Below are 18184 nucleotides of genomic sequence, written 5' to 3'. Positions count from 1 at the left end.
TGGGAAAGTCAGTCTGGATTCTTCCCACCTTCAGGCAAAGGCAAACCTGTTCGTGGGATTGCTTTTGCTCAAGGACCTGGGTGCACTTGCTGGGTAATGCAAAAGGATGGGGAAGCCTGATGTGTATCTCAAGGGGATTTGATTTTGGGTGACGATGGCCAGTGAACTGAATTGTATTATGTTAACTGCTAAATAATACTGTATGTCATCACTTCTGTGGTTGCCGTATGCCATATCAATGGTGTTAAAGTAAGAATCAGCCAGATTAATGAGGAATGAACTTCGATGAAACCGAGCAAAGTGCAGCGGTGATGGAACGAGAACTGGCTTCAGCATGGAACAATCCAACACACACCATCTCTCCTGCCCTGAAAGACTGTTATGAGAGATGGAGCCCAAAGTCATGGACTAAATGCACTCAACAGACATTTTAGAAGGATGGCCCATAGGCTAAAGGAATTATATCTGTGTGTATATGTCAAAAGACAGGAGAAGCAGTGGTGATCAATAAAAATGTATTGGAAAGTGTAGGACCTGGGCATGACCTATATGGTATAGAATAAGGGGTGGATATTGTCCTGGTTTCAGCTGGGATAGAGTTAATTTTCTTCCTAGTAGCTGGTATAGTGCTGTATTTTGGATTTAGGATGAGAATAACGTTAATAACACACTGATGGTGTAGCTGTTGCTAAGTAGTGTTTACAGTAAGTCAAGGACTTTTCAGCTTCCCAAGCTCTACTAGGTGCACAAGAAACTGGGAGGGAGCATAGCCAAACTGACCAAAGGGCTATTCCATACCGTATGACATCATGCTCACTATATAAGCTGGGGGAAGTTGGCTGGGGGACTGTGACTGCTGCTTGGGGACTGGCTGGGCATCGTTTGGCGGGTGGTGGGCAATTGCATCGTGCATCAGTTGCTTTGTATATCCTTATCCTTCTTACTATTACTATTTTACATCCTTCTTACTATTACTATTTTACTTTATTTCAGTTATTAAACTGTTCTTATTTCAACCCATGAGTTTTCTCCCTTTTACTCTTCTCATTCTCTCCCTCATTCCACTGAGGGTGGGGGGCGAGTGAGTGGCTCTGTGGTGCTTAGTTGCTGGTGAGGGTTAAACCACAACACCATGTTAGTGGTATATGACCTTTCCCCAGGGTATTTTGCTTATTTCATTGGAAAGGACATTAGTAAAAAGATTTTTCTGGAGGGTCCCCTTTACAGGGAAAAAAAATAATCTATAATAGACACTGAGAATGAAATGTAGTTATGTGTATGTTTCAGAACGTTAGAGAAACTAGACTCAGATTGTAGATCTTTAGTTTAGTCAATAGGAAATGTAAATCAGGTTAAATTATAATTTCTTTTTTTTACATTAAAAGCAGTAACTTTTTTTCTGATTTTGAAGAAACTTTGAGACGTTTAAGCCACATTTGATATTGGACAATGTGTCTTTTAAAATTATTTTTGAAGGTGCTTTCAAGCCTGTACTGAAACATGAAAATGAATAAAATGGCAGGTTTCCTTTGTGTTTGCAGTAGCATTAAATATTTTCTTTGGGTGAATACCTCTGATACGTTTACATAGGCCATGCTCATTTCTGGAGGCTTCTGTGCACATGCACTTTGCCTTATCCATGTCTCTGTGCACACCAGTTTATAGTGCTGGATAATTTATGGACATGAAAGGTATTAAAACAGATGTTATTTATAGCTTGAGAAATGTACAGCTTGCCTTTGCTCTACTACATGATGAAGGAAAAAAAGCTATAGGTCTAGTGGGAGTCGGGAGTGGGGGGAAGCTGGGTAGAAGACAATCAGTACCTGTGTTTTATTTTCTCAGGCAATACTGGATGTGGTTGTGAATCTTCAATTCAGCCTGATAGAAAAATTGTGGCAAACTTTCTGGCGCTATTCTCCCTCTGCTCCACCTGATGGCACTACTATTACTGAGCCAAGGTCAGTAAACGTTTCTCTTCATTTCCTGCTTCTCATAGTAACATAATACAAGTGTCAAATAAACTAATGTGATTGGTTTTACCTGCAGAGTAATTTTTTTTTTCGTATCCTAATTTTTCAAATTACTTTTATGTTGTCTGGCATTTTTTTATAGGTTGGCTGTATGCCAAAGTGCAGTCTTGAAGTGATTGTGTCATCCATTTTTTTCTTTGCTTGGACAACTGTAGTAAAGGTGTCTTTTCCCAGTATGCTATCCAGTTATTTTAAGCCAAAAAGATCATTCATACCTCTGCATAATTTATGAGCTGTAGCAGAGCTATGGAGGTATTTTTTAAATCCATTTCTATGTGACAGAACATGTAAAGAAGTTCTGCTTCGTGTAGTTGAGACATCTATGACATCTTTATAAAATAATACATTTTAACATCTATTGCAGGTTTTTACCTGCGGTAAATGCATTATCATTTATTTGTTTGCTACATTTTTTCACACCAGCAATCTGAGCGAAATAGAAAGTCGGCTTCCAAAAGCAAAGCTGATCACTCTGTGCAAGAATGAGTCTATTCTGAAATGGATGTGTAACTGTGACCATGTGATGTACCAGGCTTTGGTGGAGATTCTCATTCCTGACGTCCTTAGACCTATTCCTAGTAAGTTGAACACCTGAAATATTTTGTAAAGATTTTTGTGCATGCATGTGGTGGTGGTCTTGTGCCTCACAGGGCACCTTTAGGCGTAAGTTTAAAAGTTAGGAAAGTATTGTGTATCATTTATCCTTAATTCTGTTGTGTAGGAAGTTGTGCTGAGAGTTGATAATATGCCTTGTATTTTAAAAGTAACAGGATTTTAGTGCAGTTGGAAGATCTAGTTTTCAAGACACAGTTTCATATTAAAGGTACTTCTTTCTCTGTGTGTTTTATTTTCAGATAAAAGTGTTTTCCTTTTACCCTGGATCTAGACTACCTGATAGACATAAGTCCTGTGGCCCTGAGCCAGTGTGTACTAATGTCAGTCAATCCTTCCACTAAATTCAGTAGTTTTTAGTTTAAATATTACATATTAATCTTTGATTAGTCTGAAAAAAAACTGTATACGATCTTTGTGATTCCATTTTTGGACAGTTAGTCTTCTGTTCCTTATCAGTGGCTGCTGAAATCAATTTTAATGACTGTTAAGACAATGAAAAATTAACTCAGAAATTTTTAGTCCAATTTATTATTCCAATCTATTGTTCTTTCTGTCATACATCCTGCATGAAAGAGTCAGTAACTGTCTGGATATTCAACCATTGCTAGGAGTACAACTTTCTTTCAAAGTTTCAAAGCTATTTTGTCATACTGTGAACACCTCTTCTGCTATGATGACTCCAGCAGTAATAAGCACTCCATAAGAATATTTGCAGGTACTGTCTTGCAGAAAAGTTTTATTGACTTTTTGCTTGTCAGTAAAATAAAATTAGGTTTTAGTCAGTTATGTATGATACAAAAAAAAAATTTGCAACTGCAAATGTATAAAATATGAAGGTTGGCCATTTACAAAGGCAATTTTACCTTTTTTTTAAGGAAAGAGTAAGTTCTTGGTAGACATAATTTATTTTTTCATCTATGTCGCAGAATAAAGGGAAAATGTTTTCTCAAATACATGCAATTATTGAGAACCTTACTTGCACAATAATGGAGCAGGGTGAAGTAGACAAATTCATCATCTTCTATGGGAAAATAGCAGTTCATAGGAAAGTTTGGACTCTGTAGAGGAAAGGGGACTGTAAATGCTTCAACAAAGGCATGTTGATGAATTTTTCCTAAATAAATGGAAGGATATTGACAGCAGCTGCTCAAAATAGGAAAAAATACTAATTTGGAAAGTGCTTGAAGAAAGCATGTGATTTTTTTAAGGTTTATCTTTTTTCATGTCTAGATTTTCAGTGGGTTTCTTTTAGAAAAGTCTTGCTCTGCTACTCAGCTGTGTGATACTTACTACTGGAGTAAAAAAAAAAGACCATCGAGGAAAAAATTTATTTATTTTTAATCCCTATGTTAAAGTGTCAGCCGAAATGTTTAGCACCCACAGAATGAATGAAGAATTGTTGTGTGTAAAACAGCAAAATTCCTTTCCGTAAGAGAAGTGAAATGCTGTCCATTTGAGTCAGGAATAAAGAGTGTAATTATTTAATGTCTTTTGCAATAGACCAGAGCTATTATGTTTTAGACTGGCCTTTTTGCTCCTTCACAAGTGACAGAACGGACAGTAACAAACTTGCCTGTGAGTTAGTTTCTATCATAGGTGGAGAATTTATGCTAAACATATTTCATAGAATCATAGAATCGTTTAGGTTGGAAAAGACCTTTAAGATCATCCAGTCCAACCATTAACCTAACACTACCAAGTCCACCACTAAACCAGTTAAGGGTAGAGTAATAATTTCATGTTTCCTGGCTTGGTGGCTGGATTATTTTTTAATTAAAGTAAAAACTAGGAATCATTAAGATTGGAAAGGATCTCTAAGATCATCAGTCCAATCATCAACCCAACACCACCATGCCCACTAAACCATGTCCCAAAGGGCCACATCTACCCGTTTTTTGAACCCTTCCAGGGATGGGGACTTCACCACCTCTCTGGGCAGCCTGTTCCCATGCTTGACTACCCTTTCCGTGAAGAAATTTTTCCTAATGTCCAATCTAAACCTCCCCTGATGCAGCTTGAGCCCATTTCCTCTCGTCCTAGCGCAAACTACTTGCGAGAAGAGACCAACACCCACCTCAAGACAACCTCCTTTCAGGTAGTTGTAGAGAGCCATAAGGTCTCCCCTCAGCCTTCTCTTCTCCACACTAAACAACCCCAGTTCCCTCAGCCGCTCCTCATAAGACCTGTGCTCCAGACCCTTCACCAGCTTCGTTGCCCTTCTCTGGGCACGCTCCAGCACCTCAATGTCTTTCTTGTAGTGAGGGGCCCAAAACTGGACACAGTATTCCAGGTGTGGCCTCACCAGTGCCGAGTACAGGGGGACAATCACCTCCCTGCTCCTGCTGGCCACACTATTTCTCATACAAGCCAGGATGCTGTTGGCCTTCTTGGCCATCTGGGCACACTGCTGGCTCATGTTCAGCTGCCTGTCAACCAACACCCCCAGGTGCTTTTCGGCCAGGCAGCTTTCCAGACATTCCTCCCTAAGCCTGTAGCATTGCATGGGGTTGTTGTGACCCAAGTGCAGGACCCGGCACTTGGCCTTGTTAAACCTTATCCAGTTGGCCTCGGCCCATCCGACCAGCCTGTCCAGGTCCCTCTGCAGGGCCATCCTGCCCTCCAGCAGATCAACACTCCCACCCAGTTTGGCATCATCTGCAAACTTACTGAGGGTGCACTCAATCCCCTCATCCAGATCGTTGATAAAGATATTAAACAAGGCTGGCCCCAAAACAGAGCCCTGGGGAACACCGCTCATGACCAGCTGCCAACTGGACTTAACTCCACTAACCACTACTCTCTGGGCTCGGCCACCCAGCTATTTTTTTATCCAGTGAAGAGTTCGCCCGTCCAAGCCATGAGCCACCAGCTTCCCAAGGAGAATGCTGTGGGCGACAGTGTCAAAGGCTTTACTGAAGTCCAGGTAGATGATGTCCACAGCCTTTCCTTCACCACCAGGCAGGTCACCAGGTCATAGAAGGAGATCAGGCTGGTCAAGCAGGACCTGCCTTTCATGAACCCAACCCACACCATATTGCACAATTCCAGGCAGACAAAAATTTAAAGTACGGGAAAGACTGGAAAGCCTTGTTTTTATGAGATTTGCATGTCAGAGGGCTTTCAGCTGAGAACTCAAGCTTTTTAGGTGCTTATCCAAATAAAAATTTCTATTGGTGACTGCTGTTGCAACATCATTTAGTGTGTTTCGAGTAATGTAGAACTGTCTCAGGCCATTTAGTTTGCACCATACTCATCATGTGATTCTTTGAAATTTTTCTTGTTTTTCTATGGTAGCCAGATGAACTGAAAAGAAGGCTTTGAGGATGTACATTTTGGTAATGGGTAGATGTGTATTTAAGGATGGAGTGTGAGAAAAATTCTGTATTTAATATGTTATCTCCAAAGCTCATTAGAAATTCATGGTTGTTCTATACAATACTGATGCCTGATTATTTACTTTAGCTATTTTATTTCTTCAGAACTTAGAATTCCTTTCATTTGCTCCTCTTTCTTCCTAGTAAAAAGGCCTTTCTTAAGGCTGGAGCTGCTTTTTCATATTTATTTTTATAGGTGACCAGCATTACAGTTATGGAAATAATTTTCTAATATATAGTTGGGTGAAAAAGAGTAATAAGTGAATTAGAAGTGAAAAAGCAGTAGTATTTTCCATAAATGTCTAAGTATCATTCATAGAGTATTTGTATTATTCCTTCCACTTTGCATTTTCTTGTTCTATAGGTAAGAAAATGTGAGTGAATACATAGTTAATTAGTAAGCGCACAGAAATAAGTTACAAAGCAGCACAAGGGAGGTAGGTGATTGACAGGATTGCAGAAAAAAGCTTGTTCTTCATGTGGAAACCTCAAGGGGAAAAAAAAAAACCTGTTACCATAGAGTGTTCGGCTAATACAGATACTTTGTAAGATCAAATTGTGTTCAGCTAAGCATCCAAACCTGTGGTCAGTTATATAAATTACTGATATGGATTCTACTGTTTTTCACTGCAAATTTGAAAACAGGTGGAAAAGATGTCATTAAGAATATATTTTTTCTTTTAGTAAATTTACTTTTCTAAAAGAAAGCTTTATTAAAAAAAGGGATCATCAATAATTCAAATGGTAAAAGAGCATTTCTAAAGACAAGTTCTGTCAGCGTTAATTTCTTACTCTACAGGAGTATTCAGCTGTATAAACAGAGTCCAGTCAGTCTTCACTTGGACTGTTTCTTTTCAGATGTAGCTAAAATAGTTTGAAAATAAATAATAGTTCCTTTTTCTAGTTTTTTTGTCTTCACTTTTGTAGTTGCATTCATTCTCTACTAGTCTTTAGAAACCTGTTCTTTTTGTCTCCTCCTTTTTGCAACCCTTTGAGTGGATGCTATTATGTCAATGAGGAAGTGGTAGGTATGGGAAAGCGAGGTTTCTACTGCTCAGGAGATACGATTTTCTTTTTTCCAGGCACAGCTCCTTGAGAAAATACTTCGTGTCCTCCTCCTTTGAAAAATTAAAACCTGTATTTTGAGTAGTGCAGATTGCTGTAAGGGCTTCTTCAATTTCTCTTTATATCTTTGTCAGCCATTCAGCAGTTCTGTGGGTGCTATAGTAAAGAAACCAAAATGCGCACAGATTCCACAGCAGTTTGAATACACTTTCTGTCAGTGAAACACACTCCTATATCTTGCTTACTGATGACATCCTTAAGCACTGCATGTTGGATTTTGTTTAAAGCTGAAGTAAACGGCACCATGATATGGGTTAAAGTTACTTTGGGCTTATTTGAGGAAACTGCAGTATTCCAATAACTGGAATTTTTCCAGACTTTTGCTCCTTGAGAGATGCTTAGGTGAAATGGTAAGCTGAAAGTTTGTGATGGAAATTTCCATCACAACAACTGCTGTAATTACTCATGTTCTTCTATAGGAGTGCCCAAAACTATACGGCTGGTCACCAGCTTCTTGAAAGACTGTTAGGTGAGGAAGTCCAAACTGTTTATTAAACCGAAACTAAAATAATTATTTTATAATCTTACGTCTGAATGAGGCATTTTGAACCTAGACTGTATTTGTCTTTTAGTCAGTAAAAGCAGCAGACCTGAATGTTGAATATGTAAGTACTGAGGATGCAAAACATTTCAAGACAGGTACATTGCTTTCTTTTCATTCTGTTTTTATTCTTCAATGCACAGGTGCCTTGACCCAAGCCATTCGCAATTTTGCAAAAAGCCTTGAAGGTTGGCTGTCAAATGCCATGAACAATATTCCACAGAGGATGATACAAACCAAGGTAGAATAAAATTGTTGCAGTATTACTCTTGCAGTGGCAAACCAAGTGGGCAGTAGCATCTAAAAGCAGTAGCATTTTAACTTTAATGCTAAATTTCATGTTTAGCATCAAACATCAAATAATGGGATAGGAAATAACTTAGTTTTATCAAAAAGTTGTAAGGAAGACATTATTTGATCTGCTACATAGATATAGTTCACATAGGAGGACTCATTAATACAGAATATTAAAATGAAGGTAATGACTCAATCTGTAGAATTAATCTACAGAGTACAATATTTAAAAATAAATTAATTTCTTCATAGGTTGCCGCTGTAAGTGCCTTTGCCCAGACTCTGCGAAGATACACATCTCTTAATCACCTGGCTCAAGCAGCTCGTGCTGTGCTTCAAAATACTTCTCAAATCAACCAGATGCTCAATGATCTTAACCGTGTTGATTTTGCCAATGTTCAGGTAAAATGTAGCTTTAAATAACAGGCTTTTTTTTTTTAAAAAAAAATGCTGTTTCCTCTGTGATTTTGAACTTTATTGTTAGCTGTCATTATTCTGTCAAGAAAGTGAAGTGAGAACATTTTGCTGATTCATATATGCAGTGATTCAGCCCAAACATGACAGCTTACACTTTAGGAAAGTAAGAGTTCAGAACCATTACCTATTTCCATTTACTGTCTTGAAGTGCACATATTCTTCAAACTTCTGTGCAAATGTAGATCAAATACATTCTTAGAATGGGTACCATGAATGATGTGTTAGTAATAGCATAAATGATATCTTAGAATTAGATCTCCGATAGTAGCATAGCTTCTGAATGTCTCTAAAAGCTATTAAACGCACAACATTGTTTTTAGTAGAAACTGTTTCATTATTTCAAAGACAATACCATTAGTATACTTTATCTAAATGCCTGTGCTTAAATTTACAAGATGTCCTGAGTGTTGATTAGATTAGTACAGATTAGAACAAGTTTCCAGTTAGCTATAGAAAGTAAATTTATATTTTCACTAAGCTTAATTTCTCCACATTTCTGCTCCTCTGAGGAAAAGTATTTTTTTCCTTTTGCCTAGCAAACTGAAATGTTCCAGATTACTGGTAGTTCTATGTTTGTCTCTTTTCCTTGTGAACGAGTGTTTTAATGTACTTGTTAATAATCTTAACAAAAGTCAGTCAAGAGTACTTGACCAAAGATACAGTATATTAAGTATTGTAATATGTTAACATGGATACAGAGTCCTTGAATGAGCTTGGCACATGATAGCTAAAGTGTAAGGACATAGATTGCAGTTAGTCTTCATTTTTGTCTCTTAGTTTCTGAATTGACCAGCTAGCCTTATTTAAACTTGATAACACTGACTAAATTGCTTATTATTGTATGCAGAGTGTGTTTCTCCATTTGTATGCAGTTTATGTTGTACTTTAAGTAATGTGTGATTTATTACTGCCTATAGTCAGCAAACAAAACAAGCCTTGTTTACATACAAAGCTTTCTTTTACATGGTGATATTACAGGCATTGTCTTTAAGCTTAACTTCTTCAGAACAAAAGGAACCTTGCACTTGATTTCTTGCTACTTGTTTTATTACTTTAACCCTACATTTAACTGTTCTTCCTCCTTGCCTTGCCTGTAGTCCCAGAAAAAACTGACAAGTCCTGAATATTTCAGTAGAAAAATGATGAATGAGGGAAGTAGAAGCCTTTTTTGAAAATGAATGGGGAAAACTACGATATACATCTGTCATTTCCATTGTTTGTTCTCATTTCTTTATTTGATGTCTGCTCTTATACATTGTCCTTTTCCCACCCATTTGCTTTCAACAAAATTATGGTAAACATAAAATCCCCTCCCCCCCCTGCTTCTTAGTTTGTCTAGTAAGTGAGTTTTGTCTTTTTCATCCATTGAATTGCTTCATGTTTGAGAAAGAATTACATTCTGTGCTTTGGCTTATGTATTGTTAATTCAAGAGTTGCCATGTGCTCTAACAGGAGCAGGCTTCCTGGGTGTGCCAGTGTGATGACAACATGGTTCAGAGACTAGAAACAGACTTCAAGATGACTCTTCAACAGCAGAGCACTCTGGAGCAGTGGGCTGCCTGGCTTGATAATGTAATGATGCAAGCATTGAAACCATATGAAGGAAGACCTAGCTTTCCCAAAGCAGCACGGCAATTTCTGTTAAAATGGTCTTTCTACAGGTAGTATTTAATAGACTTCTAAAGCATTCTAACTATTCTATTATTTGCTGAATTGTTCACTGTAGTAATGTTGACAGATGTAATATCAAACAGTGGCTCACTAAGTCATAAAAAACATGTGGGTGTTTTTTCAGAAAATTATTGTTAACCTTGAACTCAGGGCTGTTTCCAAATTGGCAGGGATTTAAATGATCCTTGTTTATTGTTTTAAAGGCTATGTACAAATGAATGTAGGTGGAATGTTGTCCTGAGTTAGAAACTTAATATGAAATTTTAGGGTTCAGTAACTACACAATTATTAAGCCACTATTTTTAATAATATTTATTAAAACACTGTGGTATCTCTCTTTATTAGATAAGGAAGACAAAACCTGTTTTTAATGTGCAAAAAGAACATTAAGACAAGCATTCCATGTTAGCTGCTTATTGAAACAGTTATCAGAGTAAACCTTGTTCTTTGAAAATGACTGTAGCATTGCTGAAGATATCAGAATTTGTCAATACAATATGTACACACAAGCCTATCTTCTTGTAATTTTAAATTTCAAAGTTTTAAAATTGTGGCAATTGAAACCTTTGTATTTAAGCATTAGTTTGTTTAAAATCAAATAGTTCTCTTACCATTTTAGTTGTTTATGTTTTCAACAAAGTTTTCTTTCAAGTTAGGTTGTACACATGCTCAAGTATTTGTAGTTATGCATATATCAAATCAAAGAAAAACTGAAACCAAAACAGTCTGGTTATTTCCTATGTAATGTGGTGTCCAACAATACCTTCAGAGAAAGGAGAGACGCAAATGATTGCCTTTTGTGGACATCTCTTTCCGAAGACACCATAAATCAGACATTTGTGGATAACGTTACTTTTGAGAATATTGGTTTTGAGGTGAAATGTCTACGTGGATAAGTGTTAAAATGACTATGAAATATAATACATAAATATATATATTTTTCTATTTTTGAATAGCTCAATGGTGATTCGAGATTTAACCTTGCGCAGTGCTGCTAGCTTTGGCTCTTTTCATCTGATCCGCTTGCTTTACGATGAATACATGTTTTACTTAGTAGAACATCGTGTTGCACAGGCAACAGGAGAGACACCTATTGCAGTTATGGGAGAGGTAAGATAATATGTAAGAGACTAGATTGATAGATTTAGTGATAAACTCGAGTATATGTCTGCAAATTTTGTAAACATTTATGTGGAGCTGTAGGATGTTCTGCAATATAACAATAGATTGGGGTACAAATGCATACAACAGTTTCAAACTTGTTTCATTTGTTGATTGTCAGAGTAATAAAATCACATTGAATTCTAATAGCTAATTGTTTCCAAATTAGGTTGCTCCTTTCCAAATCTGCATACAGATTCATGTGCACAGTTTGAAAAATGTTGATCAACATAAAACCTTCTTCCAGTTTTTGAGAACTCAATATTTCATGTGAAAATAAAAAAAGAACAGAGTAATTGGAAAGTGTTGCTTCCATGGATCTGTTTACATGTATTTGCACACATTTTGAATTCCCACACAAATGTTAACACAACTGAGTTGAGTACCCCCATTGACTTGAGAAGGATGGCTTGCATACAGAATTTTGGCTTGTATGGTACTGTTCACATACACATAATGAAACCAGCACAGACATACACAGAGGTTTGCAACACAGTTGATTTTCATATATGTCTATCAAAGATTATTGGTTTAAAAAACAGAACAAGAGTCTCAATTCATAACCAGTATTTTGAACTTATCTATGGCATCTGCAAGGCAAAGTTTATCTCATTCCTCTTTTTCCCACTAGTTCACCTAACTTTTTGAGTGAGACAGTGAGGAATGCAAGAATTGTCATCAAAGAATTGCACTTCAAAAGTGCTGGAAAATGGATATATTTGAAAATATGCTAGACAGTTAATGGGACAGATTTGTTACATTTTTACACTTGGGAGTCACTGTATCATATTCTATGTTACTGATAAACTGCAAGTCATTTTGTGAGTTGATCTGGCATCAGGTATCATTCTTCCCTCAAGAAATATTGATAGGCTCATTAAATACTATAAATAGATGCTGTACTTGCAAGAGAAATTGGAAATGTGTCAGCTTTGTCAAATGATTTTATATCATGTGGCATGACATGTTTCAGACAAACTAAATAACAATGTTTGTGCTTAGTGACCCATCAATAGTATATTTGCTTAATCTCTGCCTTATATTTGCAGTAAGGTACTACACAAGTACACACTTGCTACATTCTTGTCTTCTTAACAGACATTGTATATAGCAGGCATAAATGTAGTGTATGGTCTTCTGAAAAGTTTATGTAGACTGAAGATGGAGATATTATGAGGAAGTTAAGAAACCCAAAACTTCTGGAGGTGGGAGGGGCAGAATAGAAGTAGTGAATACTCATTAAATGCATGTCTTTTTATGTTTCGGTGTATTCAATGACTGTGACTGAAATAAAATGAGGAAGTCTAAGACTATGGTCTGACAAACACCGTAAGACAGTATAAACTGGTGTTGCAGCTGAGAAAAGCATTCTCATTTTTCTCCCTTCCTCTTGTCCCAACTTTGGACACAGATATTGGCAAAATTCTTCTGAAAAAGACTGGTATCATCATTTATGGTTAGAAATGTATTTATCTAAATAATGTTCTCCATTTACTTGAGACTCATTGATGGCATTTTGCTCTGCTGATACTTGTTTAAGAGAAACTTAAGAGGATTCAGGGAAGCAAAGGGAAGAAGGTTGTACATATAGCTTGTGAGCAACTTTTTTGAAAAGGTCTTTTATTGATGTAAGTAAATCAGTTACCAGATTGTAAAGCCTCTGTCAGCAGTGCCTTTCATCTACCTTACAGGCAGATTTGCAACACTGTGACACACCTTCATTTTTTGTTCCAGCACAATTAAAGTGTCCTCTGGGAAATTTTAAAAAGAGCTTTTTGTTAAAATATTGGTGGTTCAGAATGGATATCCATCATAATTTATAGCTTTATACAACACAGAAATAGCTCACTTCAAGCAATGAAGGCTCTGATGAAGTAATCTTAAAAAAGTTTGTACTTCCCCATTTTAATTTTTGAGGGTTTACTTAGTGATAATTGTCTTAATAAGCACAAGACTGGGATGGAATGGAAAATGAATTGCTGTGTTATGGATGTGGCTCCAGGCAATATTATGCATGTGAATGCTAGAATCAAACCAGTGAAGCACAGATCTGCTCCATCACAGATATCTAAGTTCACATTTGCTTAAGACTGTGTCCAGGTTTTTATTGTTTATTTTGCAGTTTGGTGATTTAAATGCTGTGTCCCCTGGAAACATGGACAAAGGTAAGCATTTTAATCACTCCAGTGTATAATTCTGTATGGACCTAATATGTCTCTTTGAGCAAAATAAATCCTTAAGTTTTAAAAATACAGTAAAACAGAATTTAGAGCTGTATCATGCGCTAAAGTGCAGGTATATGTTATATGGATATGTTAGTATATTATATAGATACAATAAGCTATCTATGTAATATGCAGCATATAATAATGACTAGAATATTGTAGGTTTGTTTTAAATTAAGAATATATTTTAAATATGTTTATTATTGCCACAAGAAATACTCCAATTTTTATGCAGAATTTAGTTGTATCTGATAGGACAGAGGAGGGTAACAGCTGTGGGAAGAAAGACAGGAGCATGCTTGTGTATGTTTATCTGTACTCAATGCTTTGCTAAGTGAAGAAGTCAGAATTGCATGCAGGTAGTTGCCAGATAACTTGTCAGTGAAGAGGACAGAAAGAAATTAGTTCCTTATAACCTGTTCATGCCATATTTTGACATACATTCTTATACTGACTAGTTGAGTCATTTGGAGTCTTGACCCCAGCTCACTCAACTAGTGAGTATATGTCTGTATGTCAAATATATATGTCAAATGTATGTCAAAATCTGGGGTCAGGTCACCCCAAATCTCTTCACCTCAGCTTCTCAATCTATAACTAAGAGCAACAACTCTTTCGTGTTAGTGATGAGAGGCATTTTGAATATTCTTTGTCAGAGATTGTTTTTGAGACTGCAGTCGTTTTTTCCACATACAGTATCAACAGTGTGTAACTCAAGTGATCAAAGCTGAGAGTCTGTTTACCTATTTGAGATAATAATTTACTTTTTCCTTTAAAATTTTAAATTTTCAGTTTGTGCTTTATCAGATTGCTAGTCTTGCCTGTATTTTTGTATTTCAACCATTGTTTGCAAAATAAAGGCCCTTGTATTAGAATTCTTTCCTTCATGCTAGTTTCATGGTGGTTTTTTTGTGCAGATGAGGGCAGTGAAGTTGAAAGTGAAATAGATGAAGAGCTGGATGAAAACGGAGAGCCACAAGCCAAGAGGGAGAAAACAGAGCTAAACCAGGCGTTCCAGGTGGGCTGCATGCAGCCAGTGCTTGAAAGTGGAGTACAGCAGAACCTCCTGAACCCAATTCATAATGAGCACATTGTTGCAACTACTCAGACTATCAGACAATGCAGTGCTACTGGAAATACATATACTGCAGTCTAATATGAAACCTCCCCCTCCCGACACACACCCCATTACATTAGCCCTTTGGGTTTAATATGAAAAAAAATAAAGATAATAAGTCCAAACGTTGACTGTTGTCAAATTTTAGCTGTGCTGAACATTATTTTATTGGAGTTGTTAAATGGAATGGGTGTATGTATTTTGCCAGATCTGTTTAAAAAAAGAGAGATTTTTTTGTAAACAGAATCATTTTACATTGGCCGTTCAATATGAAGAGTTTTCTTAGTATCAAATGCAAGGAAGATTTTTGCAAAGCTTAATGTTAATGTTTTTGTCCTCTTATAATAATTTAAATTTTTTCATAGTTTTTTAAAAATATTTTAATGTTAATTATTAGTTATGATGATTTCATATAGATAGGTTTTTAATTAGATGCACTTCTGTGAAATATCAAAAGAACTATTTTCTTTGATTTACACTGGAGGCATACTTATTTGACAGCAGGTGTATCAAATTTGCTATAAAAGGTGCTTTTCATTGGACAACGAGAAGACACTATTTTGATAAAATTGTGAGCATTCAGGGGGAATTTTTGTAATAATGCTGGAGGGTTGGGAAGATCTCCTAGTTTCTTTCTGTGAGCAAGAAGCAAGTTTAAATGACAGAATTGTAACAGAATGTGGTAATGTGTACGTCACAAACGTACCTAATTATCTGACCATCATGTAAACAATGCAAACTTCCTTTGAAATCAACAGTTCCAGATATTATTTGCATACCAGTTCCTCTGTTTTGAAGACTACTGATTCTATATGTGGGTCCACTGAACAGGTGCTTTTTGGCTGTTGAGTGGTACTGTAGTTGTTAGAAACTGAAGCTAAAAAAAAAGTGACTTGATTATTATTATTATTATTAATTTTAAGTGTACGTGCTACTTATGCTGAACTGGACATACAGGAAAACATTCCATTTGGATGACTTTCTTCTATTCCAGGTCTTTTCCTACTAGTGGTTCAATCTGCTGCTCTTAGAAAAGATGATTTATAGAATGCAAGGAATGTAGCAACCTGCATCATTTTCCTTTCAAAAATATTTCCTTGTTGTTAAAGTGGATTTAAATTTTTACAAAAATTAGATAAGGCAGTGTAACTGGCACACCTCACTTGTACTTATTCCCAATTGTGTAGAATTTGAACAGGTGGCTAGATGGACCATTGCCATTTAAGAATGTACATCAGGGATCATTGTACCTCGGCTATTACATGGTGCCTTAAACAGAACTGAAGCTAAGACTTAGTACTTTTTGTTATTCTTAACTCTTAAATTAATTCAACAAGGTGTGCCTGTCATTTTCAAATTCCCTAAGAAGTAAGGACAGGTTACATAGCCTTCAAAAGAGTAAAAGGATTTTTTTATTATTAAATGATTTTAATATCCCTCTTAGAATGACAATAAACCTATTTTTTCTCGTTTCTAACTGGATTTCACTTTATTACAAATAAAAGTTGCTTGGGAATTTGGAAAGCAAAACTAGCTTTAATACCAACTTCAAATGTCAAATGACCATAGTCCCAAGCATGATTCTATATTTTCTAAACCCTTGCCTACTTTTAATTTTAAAAATCAAAAAGAAATAAATGAGCAGGTACATAATGCAGTGCATGTTTTCAATTTCTATATTTTGTGGGGTATCAGCCAGATATTACATTTTAATGGTTAAATAATGACAGTTTATAGAGACCATATTAATTGACATTAAACAACTCAAATTTTTCTTCTTAAACATTTCATTATGCAGACACATGAATTTGCTACACTAAAATAGTGGAATTAAATAAGCAAAAAAGCCAAAAAGTGAAGGAGAGCACAAAAAGATCAACTTTACAGAAAAGACTGTGTAAGAAAATTAAGAATTCTTTTATTTCGGTTTATCTAGTGTGTCTGAAAATGACTTTAAAGTCCTGTATACCAAATGGGAGAAGAGCATGTAAAATGAACAGAGTATTTATAGCAAACAAGCTTGTTGCTAGAGTTTACATATGCTCCAAATACAGCTGCACATCAACTAAAATGTCCTAACATTATTGGTGTACAAAATTAAATTTCAGTTGCTTTGCAGAATTGGGAGGTGAACCCATCCTGCTCATTCTATGTAGGCATAATTCCTACTAATGTCAGTAGATGGCTTTTGCCTCAGTAAAAAGTGAAAGTGAGGTTTATATCCATTATTTCTAAACTCATAAATGCACTGAATCTCATTATAGATTTTGTTCTCACATATATCGCTCAGTGTGTCCTGATTTTTCCTTGGAAATCAGCACATCTGTACCCTTCACCAAAAATGCTAAAACTAAGCTGTGACAAATATTTACTCCCCTTCATTGTGCATTATAAGATGTTTACAAGTAAAATAAAGTGAAATAATTCAACATTTTTTTTTTCATTTTCAGCTTTTTTTAATACTGTAGTACTTGTTTCAATTTTTGTGTTGACGGACCTATAATGTTTTCTTATTATTGTCCTTTCTTGGTTTAATGTTGTATTTGTTGTTGCTGAGAAAAGAGTACGATTGTAATAGGTAAATCTAGATTGCTAAAAAAGGTGGGACCTGAGTATCTTTCATTATTTAGCTCCCCACTCCACTCAGTTGTTCACTGTTCACAAAGTGCAAAACAAAACTGAACAAAAATCTAAATACAAAAATAGAATGTATTTCATCGCTTCTAGAAACAATGAAGTTATCAAAAAAAATTGGAACTATCCCAGGTTCAGAAAACTGAATGGAGTCTGTATTCCTATGCTTAAATTCTGAAGATTTTACCAGATTTTTTTAGAATAACTATGTCACTGTAAGCTGCGTTGTGTACTTACAGGTTTGGGGGTCTTCTGTTTTGTTTTTTACATTTATTGAAATTTTAATCAAACAGATAAAACATTTTGCACACTCTTGCTATTTAATAGTTGGGTTTTAGTAATCATTAAACTACAGAGATACAAATACCTCAGTCCATATTCTATAATGTGTAGCATGCGGTTGCATTGCCACACCAGCTCTGAAGTCTATTGTTAGTGCTCTGGAGAGGTGTAGCATGTATCCACAGGGCAGACATTATGAGAGTTGACATGGTTTATGTGTTTTATCTAATCTTGACATGGAATCCAAAATAATTATTTTAGAGGCATTTCCCCCATTAGCACAAATAGCACAGTGAACAGTGTGGGGGAATGGGTGTTGTTGAACTACCTTTTCAAAACACAGGGCCCAATTTTCAAAAGTTTTATATTTATTAAAATTTGTTGGTGCATTTTCATCTTTTCATGATAAATCAGTTTTAAAGCTTTTTTTTTTTTCTATTTTCAATTATTATTTCTGTGTTTTGCTCTTGTACTGTAGCATGCTCTAAGCACCTTCTTTTGAAAAAAGTTCCAGAAAAATTTGGAAAACAGATTTTAAATTATTTAACTATAAAATGATGATTTACAGCATTACTGCCTTTAGTTCAAAAATAAGAAAACAGATAATGTTCTGTCATTCAGGAATGTATAGGTCT

General features: G+C 35.9%; 1 protein-coding gene across 1 annotated transcript in view; it reads left to right on the top strand.

Moving 5' to 3' along the window:
* Positions 1-14672, top strand: part of RFX3 (regulatory factor X3) — a 135870-nt gene extending 121198 nt beyond the window's left edge. Inside the window, exons 10-17 of the mRNA XM_075726130.1 lie at positions 1846-1961; positions 2457-2611; positions 7832-7929; positions 8235-8384; positions 9912-10120; positions 11087-11240; positions 13414-13456; positions 14434-14672. Of these exons, the coding sequence (XP_075582245.1) occupies positions 1846-1961; positions 2457-2611; positions 7832-7929; positions 8235-8384; positions 9912-10120; positions 11087-11240; positions 13414-13456; positions 14434-14672 (1164 nt within the window). The remainder of the gene's footprint in view (positions 1-1845; positions 1962-2456; positions 2612-7831; positions 7930-8234; positions 8385-9911; positions 10121-11086; positions 11241-13413; positions 13457-14433) is intronic.
* The last annotated feature ends 3512 nt before the right edge of the window (positions 14673-18184 follow it).

This window comes from Pelecanus crispus, chromosome Z (assembly GCF_030463565.1).
Source record: "Pelecanus crispus isolate bPelCri1 chromosome Z, bPelCri1.pri, whole genome shotgun sequence".
Lineage (NCBI taxonomy): Eukaryota > Metazoa > Chordata > Aves > Pelecaniformes > Pelecanidae > Pelecanus > Pelecanus crispus.
The sequence above is the reverse complement of the archived record's forward strand: the minus strand, read 5'-3'. Positions and strand labels throughout refer to the sequence as shown.